Genomic DNA, 24,461 nt, shown 5'->3' on the forward strand with positions numbered 1-24,461 from the left:
GAACAGAATGCGTTCACTGCATATGTTCTTGGTCATCCAAGAAATCCCTGGAGTAAGGCCTTTCGATCTACACGCGTAATTGAAGATCAATTTTCCGGTTTCAAATATGGTACATGCTCTCTGTAGTACAAAGAATAGAATGCGTTCACTGCATATGTTCTTGGTCATCCAAGAAATCCCTGGAGTAAGGCCTTTTGATCTACACGCGTAACTGAAGATCAATTTCCCGGTTTCAAATATGGTACATGCTCTCTGTAGTACAAAGAACAGAATGCGTTCACTGCATATGTTCTTGGTCATCCAAGAAATCCCTGGAGTAAGGCCTTTCGATCTACACGCGTAATTGAAGATCAATTTTCCGGTTTCAAATATGGTACATGCTCTCTGTAGTACAAAGAACAGAATGCGTTCACTGCATATGTTCTTGGTCATCCAAGAAATCCCTGGAGTAAGGCCTTCCGATCTACTCGCGTAACTGAAGATCAATTTTCCGGTTTCAAATATGGTACATGCTCTCTGTAGTACAAAGAACAGAATGCGTTCTCTGCATATGTTCTTGGTCATCCAAGAAATCCCTGGAGTAAGGCCTTTCGTTCTACACGCGTAACTGAAGATCAATTTTCCGGTTTCACATATGGTACATGCTCTCTGTAGTACAAAGAACAGAATGTGTTCACTGCATATGTTCTTGGTCATCCAAGAAATCCCTGGAGTAAGGCCTTCCGATCTACACGCGTAACTGAAGATCAAATTTCCGGTTTCAAATATGGTACATGCTCTCTGTAGTACAAAGAAGAGAATGCGTTCAATGCATAGGTTCTTGGTCATCCAAGAAATCCCTGGAATAGGCCTTCCGGTCTACACGCGTAACTGAAGATCACTTTTCCGGTTTCAAATATGGTACATGCTCTCTGTAGCACAAAGAACAGAATGCGTTCACTGCTTATGTTCTTGGTCATCCAAGAAATCCCTGGAGTAAGGCCTTCCGATCTACACGCTTAGCTGATGATCAATTTTCCGGTTTCAAATAAGGTACATGCTCTCTGTAGTACGAATAACAGAATGCCCTCACAGCATATGTTCTTGGTCATTCAAGAAATCCCTGGAATAAGCAATTTGATCTTCACGCGTAGCTGAAGATCAATGTTCCGATTTTAAATATGGTTTATGCTCTCTTCATATTGAATACATTTGTGTTGAACTTGATGTTAAACTTAAAAAACACACAAATAAAGGGATGATTCAAATATGACGTCCACTATTTTTTTAGATTTCTAGACCCCCTCCCTCCTCTGTCACGCTTTTTTGTATTTCTTGTACATATATGCAGTGTCACAAAATCTTACAAACCCTCCTCCTAAAACCTGTGACATCATTGTTGAACGACCTCAAAGAAAAAAACCCAACTTAGTTCACCGAATAGTGGTACTCCCTTCCTCGCATTTAGTCAAGACACCAACCTTATATGTCGCTTATATGGCTCGGTTTAATGTATCATTTTCGTAATAACTTTCAAACGCGATCAACTAGGCGTTGCCTTCTATCGAATAAAACTTGTTGCGAGAATATCGGCTAAGGATTGCTATAAGAAAAGTTGTCTTTGCGGCACGACCTCCGAGGGATCGAGACAACGTAGAAGTGGATCTCAGCAAGCCAGTCGGCGAACTAGCGTAAGCTAGGGGCCGGAATTTTAGAAGAAGTGCATGAGCAAAACCGAACCCTCCCCCCACCCCCCAAGGTGGTTGAAGCATCCCGTGGTCCCGGGGGGAACGAGGCAAGGAGGATAAGGGACCCGGGAGGCAAATTTTTAGCAGGTCGGGAGGAGCCCATCCCTGTTCGCCTTCGAGCATGTGTGGATGCTCGAGGTGTCTGTCACGCAGATTTTTGAAGGCCTTCAACCCTTGTAAAAAAATAAATAAAAAATACACACACATACACACATGCATACAGTTCGTTGAGTCGAGTAGATTGGTATATAACACTATGGGGCCTTCTATAAAAAGTTCGTTCTTGAGTGAAATGATAGCCTTTCGGTACAACTTTTGTTGTATGAGAAAGGCAAAAATAATGGGTACATTATATATTCAAAACAGGCCTTTATATCGATATTTACGCGTGTCGATCTGAAATGATCCACTTCAGGTATTTCTTGGATATCCGCGAACGGCTTTCATGCGCAGATTCTGTTACTGTGAAACCTCCATGAGTCGATATTAAAGGGACCTTACATTTACAAAAACCATCTTGTAGATCATTGGTTATGCATGTAGATCTGAAGGCCTCCACTTCAGGTATTTCTTGGATAACCGCGAACGTCTTCCATACGCAGATTCTGTTATATGTACTACAATGGGTACATAACATTTAAAAACAAGCCTGTAGATCATTGGTTACGCGTGTAGACCTGAAGGCCTTCACTTCAGGTATTTTGTGGATAACCGTGAAGATCTTCCATACGCAGATTTTATTATATGTACCACAATGGGTATATTGCATTTACAAAACAGGCCTGTAGATCATTGGTTACGCGTGTAGATCTGAAGGCCTCCACTTCAGATTTTTTTGATAACCGTGAAGATCTTCCATACGCAGATTCTATCATAGGTACCACTATGGGTATATTGCATTTACAAAACAGGCCTGTAGATCATTGGTTACGCGTGTAGATCTGAAGACCTCCACTTCAGGTATTTCTTGGATAACCGCGAACGGCTTCCATACGCAGATTTTGTTATATGTACTACAATAGGTACATTACATTTACAAAGCAGGCCTGTAGATCATTGGATACGCATGTAGATCTGAAGACCTCCACTTCAGGTATTTCTTGGATAACCGCGAACGTCTTCGATACGCAGATTCTGTTATATGTACCACAATGGGTACATTACATTAACAAAATAGGCCTGTAGATCATTGGTTACGCGTGTAGATCTGAAGGCCTTCACTGCCGGTATTTCTTGGTTAACCGCGAACGTCTTCCATACGCAGATGCTGTTATATGTACTACTATGGGTACATTACATTTACAAAACAGGCCTGTAGATCATTGGTTACGCGTGTAGACCTGAAGGCCTTCACTTCAGGGATTTCTTGGATAACCGTGAAGATCTTCCATACGCAGATTCTGTTATATGTACCACAATGGGTGTATTACATTTACAAAAAAGGCCTGTAGATCATTGGATACGCGTGTAGATCTGAAGACCTCCACTTCAGGTATTTCTTGGATAACCGCGAACGCCTTCGATACGCAGATTCTGTTATATGTACTACTATGGGTACATTACATTTACAAAACAGGCCTGTAGATCATTGGTTACGCGTGTAGACCTGAAGGCCTTCACTTCAGGGATTTCTTGGATAACCGTGAAGATCTTCCATACGCAGATTCTATCATATGTACCACAATGGATATATTACATTTACAAAACAGGCCTGTAGATCATTGGATACGCGTGTAGATCTGAAGACCTCCACTTCAGGTATTTCTTGGATAGCCGCGAACATCCTCCGTACACATATTCTATTCAATGTTTCACAATGTACACATATCATATTCAGAACAGGCCAATATTAATTGAATTTATGTTACTTTTATTTAACATGGTATGATACCGCATAAAAAACACATTTGGTGTACTTGTAGAAATCGCACACCAATACCAACAGATTTATTTAACAGCAATCCATCGAGTTTTAGACTGGATGAATGAAAATTCTCATGGACGTAAACAGATTTTCATAAGACAAATTTGAAAAATTTGAAGGGTATTTTTGATTGCCGATTCTCAATAAACTATGATTTGTTCAATGCGCTAATAGTACACAATGAAAACTAGGAACTCTAAAATACGTGTTGCATACAACTTAGTTAGAGTAAGTAGTTGGGCTGGCGTATAAATTAGATTTGAAAACCAAGCACTACCTACTACGACGGGAATTAGCTCACTACCCTATCCGATTCCACACTGATATTCTTCCCTCCCCCTTCATACGGAAGTTTGGCAGAAGGAAGGTCGTGCGATATATGCCATCACAAATATTGCGAGAACAGAGAAAACTTCTAATTTTGCGGAGCAAAGAAGCAGAAGAAGACTGATTGTCGGAAACTTCAAATGACATGCACTGTGCGAAAAGTGTTGATATTCCTTGATATCAAGAATATTCGATAAGTCTAAAATGTTTCAAAGTCGCATAAATACGTTCCGAAATGCCATGAAAGTACCATAAAACATTTAAAAAATATATAGCGGCATGTAATACTTTTTTAAAGTAACATATTTTCTTTGATTTCAATTATTAACATACACACCGAAAAATTCAACCAACATTATTTTCCGTGCATCAAGTAAATTGACGTTTGCGGAACAACTTTCCGACGGTCGACCGTCGGACCCTCGTTCGAATTTTTCTATCTTCTCGCAATATTGCCCTCCGCTCGCTTTCAATTCAACTTCTATAAAAACATTCTTCATGCCTGCCGTATCGTAACGGAATTATCAATTCTATATGGCCCGTTTACATATGAGCTAGTTCTAGCGGACAATGCACTGTCCAACAATACTATCACGATATTAGCATCATGTAAACAGGAATTATCCTCGCTATTAAGCGTTTACATTATGATCATTTCGTACTAGTATTGTCGGATAGTGGATTGTCCGCTAGAACTAGTGTAGGTATATGTGAACGGACCAATACTTCCGCTTCTAATTCTATCATAAGCATGTACGTTTAAGTTTGGAAGATGATATTAGCATTTCCATATCATTTTATTTTAATATTTTTGTGAGATCAGCTTGAAATTGATTGCTTTTTGCGCGGATTTTTTCATCATTGACAATCAGGGAAACATTACTGCGTTTTTATGCGCTTAAAAAATCAGCAAAAAAACGTCATACATCCGCCATACATCAGATCCGCGTAACACTAATCATAAACCTAAGAGTGTGCTGATGATCCGAAAAACCAATGACAAAGAATTGAACATATTTCCATCGCTATCAGCAATTAAGCATCATGAATTACTTAATTGCGAAATGAATCAGAGAAAATATCATTTTACAATATCTTAGACCCGAAAAAAGTCACACCAATTGGTTAAAACGAAATAATCTAATCTAATCGACCACCACTGGACTTGCTCTATAGCAGCTTTCACAGGATTTACAATCCTCTCATCAACAACTGCCACAACGAAGCCATTCGACAAATCCACAATTGCGCCATGCACGGATCATGTCTGAAAAACGTGCTCCAAATTCTTAGCAATCCGATTGATGGACGCAATTCTGATGTTTTTGTTTTTCATTCAATGATATATGGTACAAATGGGATGGGATGGGATGACGTATAATTTTTTTTCCGTGGAATGACAAAATATCGGACTCATTTTCTAGTTCACTAAAATCTAGGAAAGGCGGTTTAATCTGACACTATATTCTGCTGCAGATTACCCAGTTGATTAAGCTCCTGAAGAATTCAGTAGTATTCAACGCCGGCCATAAATAAGAAAATGTAGAACGGTCCTTAAACGTACTGATCAGAGAAAACGTATATAGGTAGTTGGCCGCTAGGTCGAAAACTTTTCAAATCGACTCATGCTAGGAGCACTTCGAATAGGACACCCTTTATGGTGAAGCATGTTGGAATCAATTTCATCACTTTTTCAAGAGTACAAATCCCTAAAATTGTATACTAATTTGCTCAATTACAGCATGGACGAAAAATAATGTGCTGATCAGCTATAAATAGGGGAGAAGACTGCCAGCTGTCACCGAGAGGAAATAACGTATATTTTTGCTATGAAACAAAATTAGAATTTTAAAGCACACATATATGTTATCTCCATCTTTATAGTAAATTTAAAAAAAGCAGCTGATTCAGAAGATTGTTGAATTTCTAACCCAACATACCGAGAATAGTTTGCCTGAAAAATCTTCAAAGGTTCCTCTATCATGCCATGTCAAATTTCCATGTTTTTACTTTTTCTCAAGTTTTTTCTAGGTGGCAGTACTGATAACAATTGTGCCATCAAAAACGTGAGGTGACGATTATCAAAAGTTTATTTAACTTCAAGAAATCATGTTGATTGTTGATTAATTAGGTATTAAAATGTCTAGCATGTAAAAATTATTTTATCAAATTTTGAAGAGGCAGAGCTATTTCTATTTCACTAACTTATTTACAGAGGTACAAAGGGCTAAATTATTTTGGAATTGCAGCATAATGTTTGTTTGCAGATTTTGTGTTCGCCCCGTAAGATATGCCTACCCAACCTCACTACTGTTCCTGAGTTTGACAACGGTGATAACAACGAGTTTTCTAGGATCCATCTCAAATTTCAACAGCATCTTAAATGACGAACCAAAAAGATTCGAAACATATACAGTGTATATTATACACTTACATACCCATACCAAACAGAAATTATCATAATTAGATCGCAAATACCGAAAAAATCGAAACGCATGGTGTTGTTATTTTGCACAGTGTTATTGTACCGATATATGACCCGACAGTGAATCGGAAACTATAGAAATCAAGTTCAACGCCCTGTGTATCGTCGAACCACTAGAAGGCAGGGTGCGAGTTTTTGTTATCGGACATAAATCAGATACGGCTCTCGATTAGTAAAGGCCAAAACTAAAATTGAGCGAACGAATCAATTCATTTGATTTCTCTGATAGAAAAATTTAATTATTGGTTGGCGTTGGCAGCTCTCAACTAATAACTGCGAAAAGACATCTAGAACACAAAAAATAATAAGCTTGCGAAACCTAAAAGAAGATTTCGTACATCTTGAAAGTAATGCGCATTCTGTTGTGACGTAGGAATTGAAAGTCCAATTTGATCAAATAAATTCGCGAGTTCCGAATCATACAGAATGGGCTTCAGTTTTTCAAACACGCCGTTCAACTACTATTCACTACTTATCATAGATCCGATTGTAATGTTGTAAAGATAGCCAATACCAGATTCAGTGCGTTCTCTCTGTTATCGCTCTGAGCGGATGATAAGGTGCCAACTATAAGAACGCCATGTTCCAATAGACCGCCAACAGTCACTTCCAATTGTCACTTAGTATTGCAATGAAAATTTTGCCAAGCGTCCTCGCGGTAGCCTTGGCCTTCGGTGCGGTATCGGCTCAGTTCGATCCGCATCAATGGTCCGGCCGTAGCGGAATCGTGCATCTGTTTGAGTGGAGATGGAACGACATTGCGGATGAGTGTGAGCGGTTCTTGGCCCCGATGGGTTACGCCGGTGTCCAGGTTTCGCCTCCAACGGAGAACGTCATCATTTCCGGTCGACCCTGGTGGGAACGGTACCAACCGGCTTCCTACCATCTGAACACCCGTTCCGGAACAGAAGCCGAATTCGCCAGCATGGTTCGGCGTTGCAATCAGGTGGGCGTGAGAATCTACGTCGATATTGTCATCAACCACATGGCGGCTGTCTCCGGAACTGGGACTGGAGGTTCGACGGTGTCCGGACTTAACTTCCCCGCTGTGCCTTATGGATCGAACGACTTCAACCCGCATTGCGAAATTTTGAATTACAACGATCGGTATCAGGTGCGTAACTGTTGGTTGGTTGGATTGCCAGATCTTGCTCTAGCAACGCAATGGGTTCGTGATAGAATTGTCGATTTGATGAACAAGTGCATCGGGTATGGCATTGCTGGATTCCGCGTAGATGCCGTTAAGCATATGTGGCCTGAAGATCTGGAGCATGTCTTCAACAGACTCAATAATCTGAATACCGATCATGGATTCCCGGCGGGATCAAGACCTTTCTTGACCCAGGAGGTCATTGATTTAGGTGGAGAAGCGATCAGCGCCACGGAGTATACTCATCTGGGAACGATCACCGAGTTCAAGCATTCGGCCGAAATCGGTCGCGTGTTCTACGGACGCGACAGATTGGCCCATCTGTCTAACTGGGGAGAGGGATGGGGATTCCTTCCGTCGCATTTGGCACTCGTATTCGTCGACAATCATGACAACCAACGTGGCCATGGAGCCGGAGGCGATAATGTTCTTACCTACAAAGTATCCAGAAACTACAGAATGGCTACCGCCTTTATGTTGGCACATCCGTTCGGAATCGTTCGCATTATGAGTTCTTTTGCTTTTGACGACGGCGATCAGGGACCACCACAGGACGCCAACGGAAACTTGATTCCTCCGTCGATTAACGCCGATAACACCTGCGGAAATGGGTGGGTTTGCGAACATCGATGGCGCCAGATCTACAACATGGTCGGTTTCCGTAATACCGTCGGAAATAGTGCCATCAGCAACTGGTGGTCCAACGGAAACCAGCAGATTGCGTTCTGTCGGGGCACATCTGGATTCGTGGCATTCAACTTGGAAGGTTCGGATTTGAATCAGAACTTGCAGACGTGTCTACCGCAAGGAACGTATTGTGATGTCATATCCGGCAGCAAGAGTGGATCGTCCTGCACCGGTAGTACCGTTCAGGTTGGATCTGGTGGAACGGCAAACATCGTGATTGCTTCCAACGCCTACGATGGTGTCTTGGCTATTCATGTCAACGCAAGGCTGTAAGATGGGTTGAAAAGAATGGATTATTGCAAGAAACCGAAGGAGGTAGAATGGCAAACATGATATTCAATTGATTTATTATGCAATAAAAGACTGCAGCTTTTATTATAATTTGTATGATGTTTTTTAATATTTCAAACATCTTTTGGGTTGCAACATAAATAATTACTCCGAAATATCCTCATGACACGCTCTTTAGCGCTCTTGCATAACGGTCCTTATGTTTATATTTTCTCTCCCAAAATCTTTTACGACAAAAACTGTTTCTTCATGCCCCCTTCAAAAATAAATCATTGCGTCGCCGTGTGAAAATTGACCACGCTGTCGAATATTTTTATCACGACTTTGTACCATAGCTGTAAGAAGACTATGGTGGGAGTTAATTAATGGGTTTTACGTACTTATCAATTTTTTTTTTTCTATACAGCACATACAAAAATATAACGAATTTCTCCTGAAATGCCAAACCACGTGTCTTCGGCCGAAATAAGACAACTTCCAAAGCGTAAAGATCCACAACTTTTTCCAAGAAAACACATGTATTTGACGCCGAGTTATGATTACTGGGTCAATTTTGAACAAAAAAGCTTCTGTTTATTTTCTTCCTCAGTACTACCGTTTATTAGATAATTCAATTTAAGTTTTCGAAAATTTAAAAAATGTTTGTATTCCGCCCTTTTCAAAACATACTCGTGATTACCCATCACCAACACTAAGTTTTCCGATTCGTACATGAAATTTCTAAGTTTATACATGAACATCAAGCCAGTTGTGCACACACAGCTTCCTGTATGGTCTTGAACATAAATCTCAGATTAAAAAAAAAAAATCAGCTGAAAGGAATTCTAGATTACATTGAGAATTAGTCGTATGTGCAAATGAAAGGCTATTTTTGTTCACGCTCTCTTTCGCTAATAGATAGGCCAGAGATATCAACCAATTCAGGCCCAATCATATCGTTCATGGTTGATAGGATTTCTTTCTCTCCAGTCAATTTTCGGGCTTGTCTTATGAGGTACAAAGATGCCTGAACATGCTGCATCACTTCTTGATGGCTCCATGATTTCGGTAACACTGACAAGACCCTTAATTTGTCGTCTGTCGAACGAGGAAGGGTCATTTGGCCGAAACCCATTCGGCCGAAAGCCATTTGGCCGAATGCCACTAGGCCTAAAGTTGTTTGGCCGAATATACCATTTGGCCGAACAGACCATTAGGCCGAAAGTCATTTGGTCGAATGGGTCATTTGGCCGAAAGGGTCGTTTGGCCGAAAGGGTCATTTGGCCGAAAGGGTCATTTGGCCGAAAGGGTCATTTGGCCGAAAGGGTCCAACGACCCTTTTGGCCAAATGACCCTTTCGGCCAAATCGTCATACATCTCGGCGAGAGTGCTCGTGGGGTAAGAGTACGTTTTCGATTTTTTTAAGTAAGTTGAAAAAAGATGAACTAGCAGCACTGCTCCAGTTTGACAGGTATTCTGGCCAACTATTATCATGTGTAATTGTGAGCGATTTGAATAAACAACAAGGGAGATATGGAGTTAGATATTTTTTTGGACATTTTCTGTGGACTGTGGGGTAAAATTACGCAGGAACGGGTGGGGCAAAAGTACGCATGTGAATCTTAAATTTCTGATGTCAAAACCGTATCTCCGGCCGAAATTAGACTACTTCCAAAGCGTAAAGATCCACAACTAAGAAAAAAGGGACAGAAATCGAAAATAATCACAAGTTTTAAGGATAAATTGAAGTAATTTGGTAGATGTAAGTAAGTTGAAATTTTACACCTAAACATAGTCCGAAAACACAGTTTCATCTAAATGATAACTTCATTTGATCAAAAGAAACATTCATAAATTACGCTACGTTTAGCTGGGAGGGGTTGCGAGATGTATGACGATCCATACAATTTTTAGAGGATTTATACAAAAAGTGTAAGATAGGGGGGAGGGATAATGAAATTGGCAAATTTTACGTTACGTGATTGTTGGACTTTCTTTAAGGAAAATTTCTTTGTTTACGACACGCGAAATATAATATATTTTTACCTCTGTAGTTTTTTGTATATGAAAAAACAATGGTTTTCGTATGAAAGTGCACATTTCTAGGACCCTCTCCCCCGTTAAGAGTTACGTAATCTTTAAACATTCCCTAATATACTTTCAATAAACATCAATGTTATTAATTCTTATTTGTGTTAACGTATGCTTAAAGCACATTACTGCAAAAATGCGTACTCTTACCCCACCCGATGCGCAATCTTACCCCACCTGAGAGGTAAGAGTGCGTTTTTCACTTGTCTTGCAATAAAGGTTTTACTAAAATGAATCTCAATAATTTCACTATTTTTCCGCAGGGTAACATATAGGAAGAGTATATGAATCATCGACATTTGATATGCAGAATCTTGCTTCATAAGGGCCACATGATCGATTGAAAACTAAGTGCGTACTCTTGCCCCACTCTACTCTACTCGCTATTTACCCAATGCTGAAGCTTTTGCCGCTAAGATTGTTGTAATTTAGATATACATCATGATAGTAAACATTTTAATATGTATGTACCTTTTGTGGCTTAATAACAATAATTCATTCAATCGTAACTCTCAAACAAATTGTGGCAATTTCATGTAAGGTACACTGGGGGAAGTGGAAAAGGGAAAATCGATAGTGCATGTTTAAATTACTGTAAAACCAGTTTAAATGATCACATTAAATCATTATGGACTCTCAAAAACAGTCCATTTTGCACCAGCTGTGCGATAATTCATACAGCGACCAGATTTGAAAATTGACTTTCAATTGTAATGAGTAGTGGCATACAATTAAAATCAGAACGGTAATTGCTCTGAGTATCTTTTGTACATTAATTTCATTGGATTAACGGTTTAGGTCCCCATGAACTTTTTAAAATAGCTACGGGAGGCCGTTTTTCCTTCTCGAACACCAAGTATATATAAAGTCTATATGTTCGCCCCAATGATGAACTTTTTATAGGAGGAATGGGACTTCTTCTTCTTCTTCTTCTTATTGGCATTACATCCCCACACTGGGATAGAGCCGCCTCGCAGCTTAGTGTTCATTAAGCCCTTCCACAGATATTAACTGCGAGGTTTCTAAGCCAAGTTACCATTTTTGCATCCGTATATCATGAGGCTAACACGATGAAACTTTTATGCCCGGGAAATCGAGACAATTTCCAATCCGAAAATTGCCTAGACCGGCACTGGGAATCGAACCCAGCCACCCTCAGCATGGTCTTGCTTTGTAACCGCGCGTCTTACCGCACGGCTAAGGAGAGCCTCAATTGGGGCTGGGACTTACACTGATCGATCGAGGAATGGGACTTACACTGATAGAATCAGTTTAATGAATTGAGAGGATGTATATGTGTGTGCGCAAAACAGGTACAAAATAATCGCCTATTTTTAAGACCTTGTCCTTAACCGATTTACTCGCAACAAATTTCATTCAACGGCCAAACTTATGATGAATATGTATAATAGAATCTATTCACCTATCAGTGCTATTTTGTATCTCTCTTATACGTTTTTTGTTAATTTAAAACACTAGAAAGACATCAATGCCGATAGGTGGAAGAATCAGGCGTTTTCTTATTTATATTAGTCTAATTACCACTGAAATCCCCTTGATAACAAAGAAGCAATATGTTGACATTCTCAACATTTGAAATAAACCCCGGGGGGATGGAACAATTGGCGTGATCAGAATATTACCCACTTCCCCCGTAGTTTTTAATACCAGGGGTAAGTGTAGAATCTTTAAATTATTTGCTTTCATGGTACAAACCACTACAAATTGAATGTGATTAGCAATTGTATTGGAATGATCCCCTGTGAATCAAATTCACCGGAAAAAGGGACAATTTACGCAAATAAGGATTGATTTTATGATAGTAAAAATTAACATCTCGCAAGACCTCAAATGACAGTTCAAGCGTTAACCGTGTTACTCCCTTTTTCCATTAAATTTGAAATATTTCGAAAACTTAGGAATAAAATAGATACCATCATTTTGTTCAAAATTGACCACGTAATCATAATTCAGCGTCAAATATATGTGTTGTCTAGGAAATAATCAATGTTTCAAAAATGAGCTAAAAATCACTTCCGTTAAAACTTTTTGCCTTTCTCGTATACTAAGTATACAGTAAAGGCTATATGATCACTCCAAAAACAAACTTTTTATAGGACACTCGGAGACCCATAGTGTTATATACCGATCGACTCAGTTCGACGAATTGAGGTGATGTCTGTGTGTATGTGTGTATGTGCCTTTTTTTACAAGTGTTAAAGGCCATCAAAAAATCTGCGCGACAGACACCTCGAGCATCCACACTATGCTCGAAGGCGAACAGGGATGGGCTCCTCCCGACCTGCTAAAATGTGCCTCCCGGATAAACCGGGTCGCTTATCCTCCTTGCCTCGATCCCCGGGACCACGGGATGCTGCGACTACTTCGGGGGCTGTGCTCATGCACTTCTTCTAAAATTCCGGCCCCTAGCTTAGGCTAGTTCGCCGACTGGCTTGCTGAGATCCACTACTACGTTGTCTCGATCCCTCGGCGGTCGTACCGCAAGCTTCCTCACTCGAATCCTCCTGACTTCCCCCGGCGTCGAGGGTGGTCCACCAGTTCCGGTGAAGGAAACTTCCGCACTGATGGTGCCCCGACTACCGGCGGCTATCGCAGGGGACGCTTTCGCGCATTGCGCCGTCTTCGTCTTCGGGTTGCAGAGGTGGTCCGACAGTTCCGGTGGTGGATGACGTCCGCACTGGCGGTGCCCTACATACCCGAAGCACTTCCTTCTTCTTTCTTCAGCAGGTTGGCAATTCAAGTGCCGAGGTCGGTCTAACGATTCCGGTTGGCAAAAGACTTCCGGTTCGCTGGCGCCTGACGACCCGAAACCAAGCACTGCTCACTGTGCTGGATTTCGCTCCAAACCGACGCTAATTTGCTGCTCACTTCTCCATTGACGCTGCAGCTCTGACAGTATTTGCGTCACGACTCTGCTTACTGCATTCCACGTACCCTCATCGCGACACATTCGCTCTGCGATGTTGTCCGCCCGTAGGGCAGGCATTCCTCTACGTACTTCCGCAAACCTTGGGCAATCGAATACCACGTGTTCTGGAGTCTCCTCTATGTTGATACACGCCGGGCAGGATGGCGATGACGCATGGCCACACCGATGCAGATAGTGACGGAAACAGCCATGTCCGGAAAGGAACTGTGTGAGGTAAAAGTTCACCTCACCATGCTCCCTGTTCACCCACGTCGACACATTGGGGATGAGCCGATGGGTCCACCTTCCTTTATCCGCATTGTCCCTCCTGCTGCCACTTCACCATAGAGTCCAGTCTCACCGTCTTCCTCACATTTCTGGTATCTCTCCGTTGGTAACACTCGATATCCTCTGCTAGGGTTATGCAGATTGGAATCATCCCTGCGATAACGCAAACTGCCTCCGAGGAAATGGTTCGGTACGCACTCGCGACTCGAACGGCCATTAGGCGAAACACGCTGTTCAACTTTCTGCGGTTACGTTTCGTCTTGAGCGCAGCTCCCCAGGCTGGAGCTCCGTACCTCAGTATCGAGGATGCTACTGCTGCCAGAAGACGCCTACTGCTGCTTTTAGGACCACCCACGTTCGGCATGATCCTTGCAAACGCACTGACCATTTTAGATGCCTTTTCGCAGGAATAGTCTACATGGGTGTTGAAATTCAACCGGTCGTCGATCATCACTCCTAGATGCCTGTGTGTGTGTGTGTGTGTGTGTGTGTGTGTGTGTGTGTGTGTGTGTGTGTGTGTGTGTGTGTGTGTGTGTGTGTGTGTGTGTGTGTGTGTGTGTGTGTGTGTGTGTGTGTGTGTGTGTGTGTGTGTGTGTGTGTGTGTGTGTGTGTGTGTGTGTGTGTGTGTGTGTGTGTGTGTGTGTGTGTGTGTGTGTGTGTGTGTGTGTGTGTGTGTGTGTGTGTGTGTGTGTGTGTGTGTGTGTGTGTGTGTGTGTGTGTGTGTGTGTGTGTGTGTGTGTGTGTGTGTGTGTGTGTGTGTGTGTGTGTGTGTATGTACGTGTTTTTTTTTTTACAAGGGTTAAAGGCCATCAAAAATCTGCGCGACAGACACCTCGAGCATCCCACACTATGCTCGAAGGCGAACAGGGATGGGCTCCTCCCGACCTGCTAAAAATGTGCCTTCCGGATAAACCGGGTCCCTTATCCTCCTTGCCTCGATCCCCTGGGACCACGGGATGCTGCGACTACTTGGGGGGCTGTGCTCATGCACTTCTTCTAAAATTCCGGCCCCTAGCTTAGGCTAGTTCGCCGACTGGCTGGCTAATCCACTGCTCCACTGCAACGTAGTCTCGATCCCTCGACGGTCATGCAACGAACTTCCTGACTCGAATCCTCCTGATTTCCCCGGCGTCGAGGGTGGTCCACCAGTTCCGGTGAAGGAAACTTCCGCACTGATGGTGCCCCGACTACCGGCGGCTATCGCAGGGGACGCTTTCGCGCATTGCGCCGTCTTCGTCTTCGGGTTGCAGAGGTGGTCCGACAGTTCCGGTGGTGGGTGACGTCCGCACTGGCGGTGCCCTACATACCCGAAGCACTTCCTTCTTCTTTCTTCAGCAGGTTGGCAATTCGAGTGCCGAGGTCGGTCCAACGATTCCGGTTGGCAGAAGACTTCCGGTTCGCTGGCGCCCCTGACGACCTGAGGCCAAACACTGCTCACTGGACTCACACTGGATTTCCCCGAGACTACGCTTATTCGCTGGTCACTTCTCCATCTACGCTGCAGTTCTGACAGTATTTGCGTCACGACTCTGCTGACCACATTCCACGTGCCTTCTTCGTGACACATTCGCTCTGCGATGTTGTCCGCCCTTAGTGCAGGCATTCCTCTACGTACTTCCGCAAACCTTGGGCAATCGAATACCACGTGTTCTGGAGTCTCTTCGACATTCTCGCACTCTGGACATAACGGTGAATTAGTATGTCCAAACCGATGTAAGTACTTCCGGAAACATCCGTGACCCGACAGAAACTGCGTCAGGTGAAAGTTCACTTCACCATGCTTTCTGTTCATCCACACCGACAGGTTTGGGATGAGCCGGTGGGTCCACCTCCCTTTCTCCGTACTGTCCCACTCTTGTTGCCATCTCGCCAGCGATCGGATTCTCACCTCCTTCCTTACGTTTCTGGTGTCTCTTCGCCGATAACACTCGATGTCTTCCTCCAGGGTGATGCAGATGGGTTGCATCCCAGCAATAACGCATACAGCCTCTGACGATATCGTTCTATATGCGCTCGCGACTCGAATGGCCATCAGCCGGAACACACTTTTCAGCTTTTCCCGGTTCCGTTTGGTTTGCAGTGCATTACCCCAAGCAGGAACCCCATATCGCAGTATCGATGACGAGACACTAGCTAGCAGACGCCTCGTGCTGCTTCTTGGACCGCCTACGTTTGGCATGATCCTCGCTATTGCGTTCATTGCCTTCGCCGACTTTTCACAGGCGTAGTCAACGTGGCTGTTGAAATTTAGCCGATCGTCGATCATCACTCCCAAGTGCTTCAGTGATCGCTTCGAAGTAATCGCATGGCCTCCGACGACGATCTCCATCCGCTGGATCGCTTTGCAGTTGCTGACTAATAGCACCTCCGTTTTGTGGTGAGCTATCTGCAGCTTAACACCGCTCATCCAGCGCTCGATCATGGCTATCGTCTCCATCACCAACACCTCCACTTCTTCAAGAGTCTCGCCCATCACCGCTAGTGACACGTCGTCCGCAAAACCCACGATTTTCACTTTCCTGGGTAGCTGCAAAGTCAACACTCCGTCGTACATCCCGTTCCAAAGAGTTGGACCAAGTATGGAGCCCTGGGGAACACCCGCTGTAACGCGCATCGATTTATGTCCTTCGTTCGTATCGTACGTCAGAACTCTACCCTGAAAATAACTTTTCAGGATATTGCACAGATAGTTGGGGACCCGCATTCTGTGCAGCGCCGTCGCGATGGCTTCAAAGCTGGCGCTGTTGAACGCGTTCTTCACGTCTATCGTGACCACTGCGCAGTACCGATCTCCTCGTCTCTTCTGCTTGGACGCCTTCTCAGCACTCTCGAGCACTGTTCGAATGGCATCCACCGTCGAAACTGCTCTACGGAATCCGAACTGCATATTCGACAACCCGCGTTCTCCCTCTGTACATTTCGTCAGCCTATTGAGGATGATTCTCTCAAGGAGCTTCCCGAGCGTGTCTAATAGGCATATAGGCCTGTACGCGGCCGGATTGCCGGGTGACTTTCCTGGCTTAGGCAGCAATACCAGCTTCTGGATCTTCCACATTTCTGGAAAATTGCCTTCGTCCAGGCACTTTTGCAGCGCCTTCCTGAACATGTCCGGATATGCCAGGATCGCAGCTTTTAACGCAACGTTCGGTATTCCATCCGGACCCGGGGCTTTCTTCGCTTTCAGGCGTTTAGTCGCTTCCGCAAGCTCACTATTGGACACTTGTCGATCTAAGGGGTTTGCTTCTCCTTCTTCGTCGTACGGTGTTGGCGGCCACATGGTCGGCTCATGTTTCGGGAAAAGACCCTCCACAATTGCCTTCAACTTGTCCGGGCACATTTCAGCTGGCGTCGATGGGCCTTTGATCTTCGCCATCACGACCCGATACGCGTCCCCAGGGGTTGGCGTCTGCTTCTCGGCACAGCTCCTTGTAGCAGTCTGACTTGCTGAGCTGGATAGCCCGTTTCAATGCGGTCCTAGCTTCCCGGAACACCGCTTTGCGTTCCTCTCTCTCTGGTTCCGTCCTTGCTCTCTGTGCCCGCCTCCGAGCTTTGAGGCAAGCAGCGCGTAGCGTACTGAGCCTATCGTTCCACCAGTAAGCTGGACGCCGATTGCTTCTCGGTTCTAGTTTTCGTGGCATCGTAGCGTCGCAAGCCCTTACCATCATTCTTGTTAGCTCGGCCGCATCAATGATCTCAGTACTGCTGTCCGGTCGAAGTGCTTCAACGAATAGGTCTTTGTTAAAGGCTTTCGTTTTCCACCTCCGATCACTCGATATCCTTCTTCGTGTTGCACCAGGATTTCGTTGGCCAATACGGTAGCGAATCGCCTGGTGGTCGCTGTGGGTGTACTCCTCGCTAACTCTCCAGTCCATACTTGCCATCAACGAAGGACTGCAGAATGTGATGTCGATGATAGACTCCCTCCCATCTCTCCGAAACGTGCTCACCGAGCCTTCATTACACAATCGTACATCTAGCTTCGCTAGAGCTTCCTGCAGGATATATCCTCTTGTGTTGGTCACTCGACTGCCCCATTCCATGGCCCAGGCATTGAAGTCACCTCCTATGACTACCGGCCTTCGTCCGATCAGCTTATCGGTTAACAGATCCAATATCTGGCTAAACTGATCCACGGTCCACCTTGGAGGTGCATAGCAGCTGCATATGAAGACGCCGTTAATTCTGGCAATCACGAAGCCTTCGCACGAACTCTCCACCACTTCTTGAATAGGAATTTGCCCATGACTTGTATCGCAGCCAAACCCGTTCTGTCTGTCACCCAGTTACCGTTATCAGGGGAACTCGATACGGCTCTGCAATTATCGCGACATCGCACATCGTTTCTGCTGTAGACTGCCATAACAGTTGTTGTGCGGTTTCACAATGATTCAGATTAATCTGAATTATCTGCATTACTGCTGGCCTGCGATCGCCCTCTTGTAGGCTGGGCATTTGTAGCCACCCGTCTGATGGTCATTTCCGTCCTCTGAAGTGCATAGCATACACTTCGGTCTTTGCGTGCAGTCTCTCGCAAGATGACCCGTTTCCCCACATTTCCAGCACATGTTAGATCTGTCTGGACCTTTACAAGCTCCTGCTCGGTGTCCAAAGCCCAAACACTTGAAGCATCTCTCCATAGATTTGCTCACTTCTGGGGCGGCTTTCAATGGGCATTTCGACCATCCAACCGTCAGTTTGCCTACTTCCAGTGCCTTATGAGCAGCGGTTACTGGCAGACGAATCATCGCTGTCTGTGTGCCTCCGTACGCCTTTCTAATCCGGATCGACATTTGTACCTCGCCTATATTGCACTGCGCCTGTAGTGCTACCCGCAGCTCTTCTTCCGACGTGATCTCGTCTAGGTCTCTGCACAAAATCACCATCTCTGGAGTTAAGGCTTTGACCTCCGCCTCTGAGCCCAATGATTTCGCAATGCGCTCCTGCATAACCGAGCTGTGAACCGCAGGGTCCTTCTTCAACTCGAAGAGCATCTCTCCGGTTTGTGTGCGCCTGGTCCTTATCACGTTTTCGCCCAAGTCCCTCAACTCAGGATCTTCTCTAACTTTTTTGAGAAGCGCTGCATACGTCGTAGCGTCGTTAGCCTTTACTAGCACAGCTTCCCCTTCGGCGTCTTTCTACGAGGCTTTTCTTTCCCGTTCTGCTCCATCCTTGCCTCTTTTCGCTTCAGCTCTTTCTTTCTCTTCTCCTTCTGACCTACTACGGTACTCCATCCTTCTCCCTGTGGAGTAGCGTCTGTCCCTTCGACGGTGACAGCTTCCTCCCGTGTCTGCCTCTTGAGTCCGCCTGGCCTGTCATCTCCCGGTGAGGTTCTTGCCCTTTGGGAGTCATGGAGGCTGGTGAACTCTCCACCCCGAGCAGTTTCCCTTTCCCCTGCTTCTAGGATATAACGGAAATGTCCTGATACCTCCCTGTTCCGGCGGAAGTGCAACAGCATGTGTCTTAGTTTGTGCCAATGCACGCTCCGCTACATCGGCCCTCAGCGTTGCTGTATCGAATTCGTTCACTGCCGATAATAACGCCTTACGGATCCTGTGAACCATGTCCTTAATCTCCTTATGAACGTTGTTCCTCCCATCCACGAAATTGTGAAGTTCCTCCACCAATCTCTTCGCGGCCACTATTTTCGGCTTTTGTGGGGCTTGTCCAGCTCACTCTGCCCTGACCGTTGCTCCTGCAGTTGTTCCTGCTTCTTCTGCTCCTTTTGCTCCTGCTTCTGCCGCTGTTGTTGCTGTAGCACTACTGCCACTGACGGCGGTGATCTCACCAACCCACTACTGGCGAACGGGTTCGCCGCTCCTGAATCTGCTTCTGCGTGATTTGTTGAATTATTCATTCTATAGGGTCCCCCCTCCAAACCGTTATCTCCACCCATCGTACGTAGTCGCTTATGATCCATGGATTATCTTTGCAAGCAGTGAGGTCCATGCGAGGGTTGACACGGACGCACTTATATGGCCGTGTTCAGAGCCGATCGCGCAATCGGGAAAATCTCAACCGAGCCTAGTACTCACCAAGAAACTTGGTGGACGAGTATTGAACGTATTCGGAGGACTGCTAGTTTTTTACCGGGACGGAGGCGGCCGTACTGTTGGCCCACTCGCCATTTCAAGTCGGTGTCACCCTACCTTACTCAGGGAGTAGAACAGCACGACCGTCAGCCCAATGTCATCGTTTCCAATCCACTATCCAGATTCTGTCCGTTGTCGTAAGCCGTGACCAGTATATCGTAATTAGGACCTTACTGGTATCGATCCTAATGTGCCGGTTGGCACTCCTGTTGATGGGGCTGAAGTGCTTTGGAAGCGGCACGGGTCGCTTGTACAGAGCTGCTTGTAGACATGTGGTTTTTGTAGAGATTCAACAGAGCCCACTGTCAAACCTCCGCCACGTCCCTAGGCAGATTCCGCTTGGGCTGGCTGGGAACCAGTGAACTGGTACCAGGGCCAGTCATCTCCTGAGAGAAACGCCGATTGGTGGTTTTCATTGGCGCTCAGGAACAAGTCCCGAGCTCCCACCTCTTGTGTGTGTGTGTGTGTGTGTGTGTGTGTGTGTGTGTGTGTGTGTGTGTGTGTGTGTGTGTGTGTGTGTGTGTGTGTGTGTGTGTGTGTGTGTGTGTGTGTGTGTGTGTGTGTGTGTGTGTGTGTGTGTGTGTGTGTGTGTGTGTGTGTGTGTGTGTGTGTGTGTGTGTGTGTGTGTGTGTGTGTGTGTGTGTGTGTGTGTGTGTGTGTGTGTGTGTGTGTGTGTGTGTGTGTGTGTGTGTGTGTGTGTGTGTGTGTGTGTGTGTGTGTGTGTGTGTGTGTGTGTGTGTGTGTGTGTGTGTGTGTGTGTGTGTGTGTGTGTGTGTGTGTGTGTGTGTGTGTGTGTGTGTGTGTGTGTGTGTGTGTGTGTGTGCGTGTGTGTGTGTGTGTGTGTGTATGTGTGTGCGTCTGTGCGCACCCATGTAGCAAAAGTGTCACTCATTTTTCGGGCACTTATCCTCAACCGATTTGGTCGCAACAGGCATTCGACGCAGATTTTTATCCCATTGTTTCCAATTGAAAATTGGCCAGGCCGGACCATGGGCTCGGAAGTTATGGACAAAATACTTTTTATTACGGAATAATCGCGTAAAAAAGTGTCACTCAAGCAACCAGAAGTTCGTATAAGAAGGGCTATTTTGGCTTAATCAGCTCTCATTTTAAGTAATTTTTTGTATGGTGGGAGCGTAAAAGTGAACTTTAAAGTTCCGTTAAGCATGCTTGGAACTTGATGTGAACCATAGTGAACCAATTAGTTCGGTTAAGAGTAAATTTAAGTAAAATCTGAACTTCTGGTTGCTTGGGTATCCTTGATCGATTTGCTCGCAACAAGTTGCATTCGACGTAGAATAGTGTCTCATTGTTTCTTATTGAAAATTGGCCAGATTGGACTATGGGATCGGAAGTTATGGCTAAAATGCATGTTTGCCTTTTTGCCTTTTTGCCTTTCTCGTATACTAAGTATACGTAAAGGCTATATGTTCGCTCCAAAAATGAACTTTTTATAGGAGGCCCGGAGACCCATAGTGTTATATACCAATCAACTCAGCTCGACGAATTGAGGTGATGTCTGTGTGTGTGTGTGTGTGTGTGTGTGCGCACCAAAAGAGCAAAAAGTTTAGCTCACTTTTTTTGCACTTACCCTCAACCAATTTACTCGCAACAGGTTGCATTCGACGCAGTATACTTCCCCATTGTTTCCTATTGAAAATTTGCCAGATCGGACTATGGGCTTGGAAGTTATGGCCAAAATACTTTTTCTCAGAAAAAAGCGCGTAAAAAAATCTATCTCACTTTTAATGCACTTACCCTGAACCGATTCCCTTGCAACAGGTTGCATTCTTGTCTGACGCAGAATCTTGTCTCATTATTTCCCATTGAAAATTGGCCCGATGGGCTCAGAAGTAATGCCCAAAATACTATTTTTTCCCGCACGAGAAAGGCATCATCACCGCTAGGTGGATTAATCTGGGTTTTTATTTTTAACTTCTCCATCAAACTGATGTCATTAAAATGTGTGTTTCGAAGTCAAGTTTTTGACGTAGGACTTACGTCTCTCTTCACTATACTGGGTGTCATTTCAATATTTCTAAATCGACCGCGTTACGCTGAGTTGAAATATTTTGAATGATAATAGCGTTTGTCCCAGTGAACGGATCTCTTCGGAAAACCCCTTAATCGACAGATCTCAAGTATGCCTTTCATATTCATACTTGATGTGACCCGAAAAACTTGTTTCAATAGGCCTAAAACTGTTTTCGAGGCAAAACATTGACTGCACTGAAACCTATAAATTTGGGTGCCGCTTGTTCCTCGCGTCATTTGTTCGCTTGATTCTGATGGGTGCAGACAAAGATATTTTAGTTACTAGATAAAGATTGTCGCTTCGGTTCCCTTTGTTCTGCTGTCCGAAACATGTGTGGTACATACCTGTCAAATCGTATGGATTTTCTTTCTTTGACAATTAGCTCCCCTATCCTCGCCAGCAAAAGATGTTCCGGATAGCGACGACAGCGACAATCTTTATCTAGTAACTAAAATATCTTTTGTGCAGACGCTAGCGGATAAGCTGCAACTGCACACCAAAATAAGCCATAAAAGAGGGTGACGCAATTTTTCCTTCTCATTCTGTTCAGAACTTCCAACGGGATATTATCATCATCAACGATGAATAAAACCGGGGTGCTACCCAGCACCATGAATCAGTTTTTTGACGAACATCAAGTGGAACACAGCAGCAGAAGAAGCAGCCCAGCCTAGACCACACACCGCAACAGTGCCGAGCAGAGACTCGCAGCAGAAACGAGCCGAGACCGGCCGGCCTCAGTATTGAGCCGAGACCGGCCGGCATCAGTGTTGAGCAGAGAAAAAGAGAAAAAGTTACAACGTTCTAGAATTTTTTGCAGAATGGCTGCCAGAATCTCCCTTGGTCAACAAGTTTCCTCTGAAAGAGTTAATTTCCGGCCCTTATCAGGGCGAAGAGAGTTAGTGATAATTTTCGCAATAGGTTGGAATTCGTCGCTTTTACGGCGGTGTTCTAGATAAAATCGTTTGTGTGTGTTTTGGTTTCGAGCAAGAAACTCCCACGGTCAACCAGTTGCTTTTGAAAGAGTTAATTTCCGCCCCTTATCAGGGCCAAGATTGTTGTTTATAATTTTCGCAATTGGTTGGCATTCATCACTGGTTCGTCGGTCCCTGCATTAAGGCAGTTTGCATCCCGCTGGTTCCATTGGGGAACCAGCATACGTCGCACACCCCAGAGCACCCAGTTTCAGTTTCACAGTCCACTGCAACATAACGCAACAGATGGAGATAGAAAATTTATGCCATCAAAGCACACGGTTCTTCTGAGAGCCACTGATACTTACTAAAGAGTTTAATATTAAAGCTTTCAATACCTTTCGCTTTAAAAATAGTACTTTTTCTTCTAGAGATAAAATGTTATACGCAAGTAGCAGATTTTCAAGATTTTCGTGGCCAATTAAGAATATCTTAAAACGGAATGCTATGAATCGATTTTTTTATCTATTGGATTTATTTGACATTGGATAAAAAATATGTAGAAAAATGACTCTTTGATACTTTCTAAAAGATTGCTGGAACATTTTTGATTATTATTGTTTGACGTAGTTTTCAGTGTTGGTTGAAGAATAGATGGTGCTACAAATGGTGAATTACGCTGACAGACAGTCTGTAATTCACAACATGACATTTTCGTGTGGTCGGTTTAGGTGAAGGAGGAGCCAACAAGCGGTTTACAATGGTCTTATTCATCAAAGGGGTGGAGCTTCGGCTAGAGTTGTTCTGATATAATGACAAAATCATGGCTCATGCGAGTTCAGTTCCGGCTTAAATTTTATCTTGACCAGCCGGCAGGGAACCAACATCCAACGACAGGGAGAATAATGGTGTCATCTCTAGAAGTCAAAGAATTATCTTTTTTCATATTTTCATCAATGACAAAAATATTAACATTAAATAAAAACCCAGATTGATCCACCTACAGTGAGATTTTGACCCTTCCTTTGTCATAAGGAAATATTTCCAGAATAAAACGAGATAAAACTACTCAGCTTCCCACGGCGATTTATCGTGAAAGTGACAAAATAATTGCCTACCCAAAGGCGGATGCCATGGGTTGAGAGACAATACAACGAATGATAACGCACTGTACGTCATGCTGCTTATCTATCAGGCGCTCGTCGGATTGAATAACTATTGTAACTTGGTTACTAACTATCATAACACTGATAGCATACTCGTAAATTCCAGAGACCTTGATATTATTTAAGAATTTAATTAATCCGGAACTAACTAAATCACAGTCATCGATCTGAACGAAACTGAATAGCGTTCAATAATAACATATATTTCGCCTTATGGATGCCTAATTTGGTAAAACTAAACTTGTTCAATACCTTAAAAATGAGCGAGATTTTTATGGTAATAAATTTCAGAATTTGCACACTTACGCACACATACATGCAGACAAGTGATCTATTAGTGTCTCAAAACATGCTCACATTTGCTATCTAGCTTCCACTG

At 44.1% G+C, this 24,461-nt stretch overlaps 2 protein-coding genes across 2 annotated transcripts in view; one reads left to right on the forward strand and one right to left on the reverse strand.

Annotated features, from left to right (window-relative positions):
* Positions 1-24,461, reverse strand: part of LOC134206327 (uncharacterized) — a 380,581-nt gene that overhangs the window by 269,761 nt on the left and 86,359 nt on the right. The gene's annotated exons all lie outside the window — the stretch shown is intronic.
* On the forward strand, positions 7,072-8,661 carry LOC134219889 (alpha-amylase A-like). Its single transcript, XM_062698814.1, has one exon. The coding sequence runs from the start codon at positions 7,095-7,097 to the stop codon at positions 8,571-8,573; it is 1,479 nt and encodes a 492-aa protein (XP_062554798.1). The 5' UTR covers positions 7,072-7,094; the 3' UTR covers positions 8,574-8,661.

Source organism: Armigeres subalbatus, chromosome 1 (genome assembly GCF_024139115.2).
Source record: "Armigeres subalbatus isolate Guangzhou_Male chromosome 1, GZ_Asu_2, whole genome shotgun sequence".
Taxonomy (NCBI): Eukaryota; Metazoa; Arthropoda; class Insecta; order Diptera; family Culicidae; genus Armigeres; species Armigeres subalbatus.

Coding starts and splice junctions, on each gene's coding strand:
- LOC134219889 (XM_062698814.1), top strand. CDS start 7,095: ATGAAAATTTTGCCAAGCGTCCTCGCGGTAGCCTTGGCCTTCGGTGCG.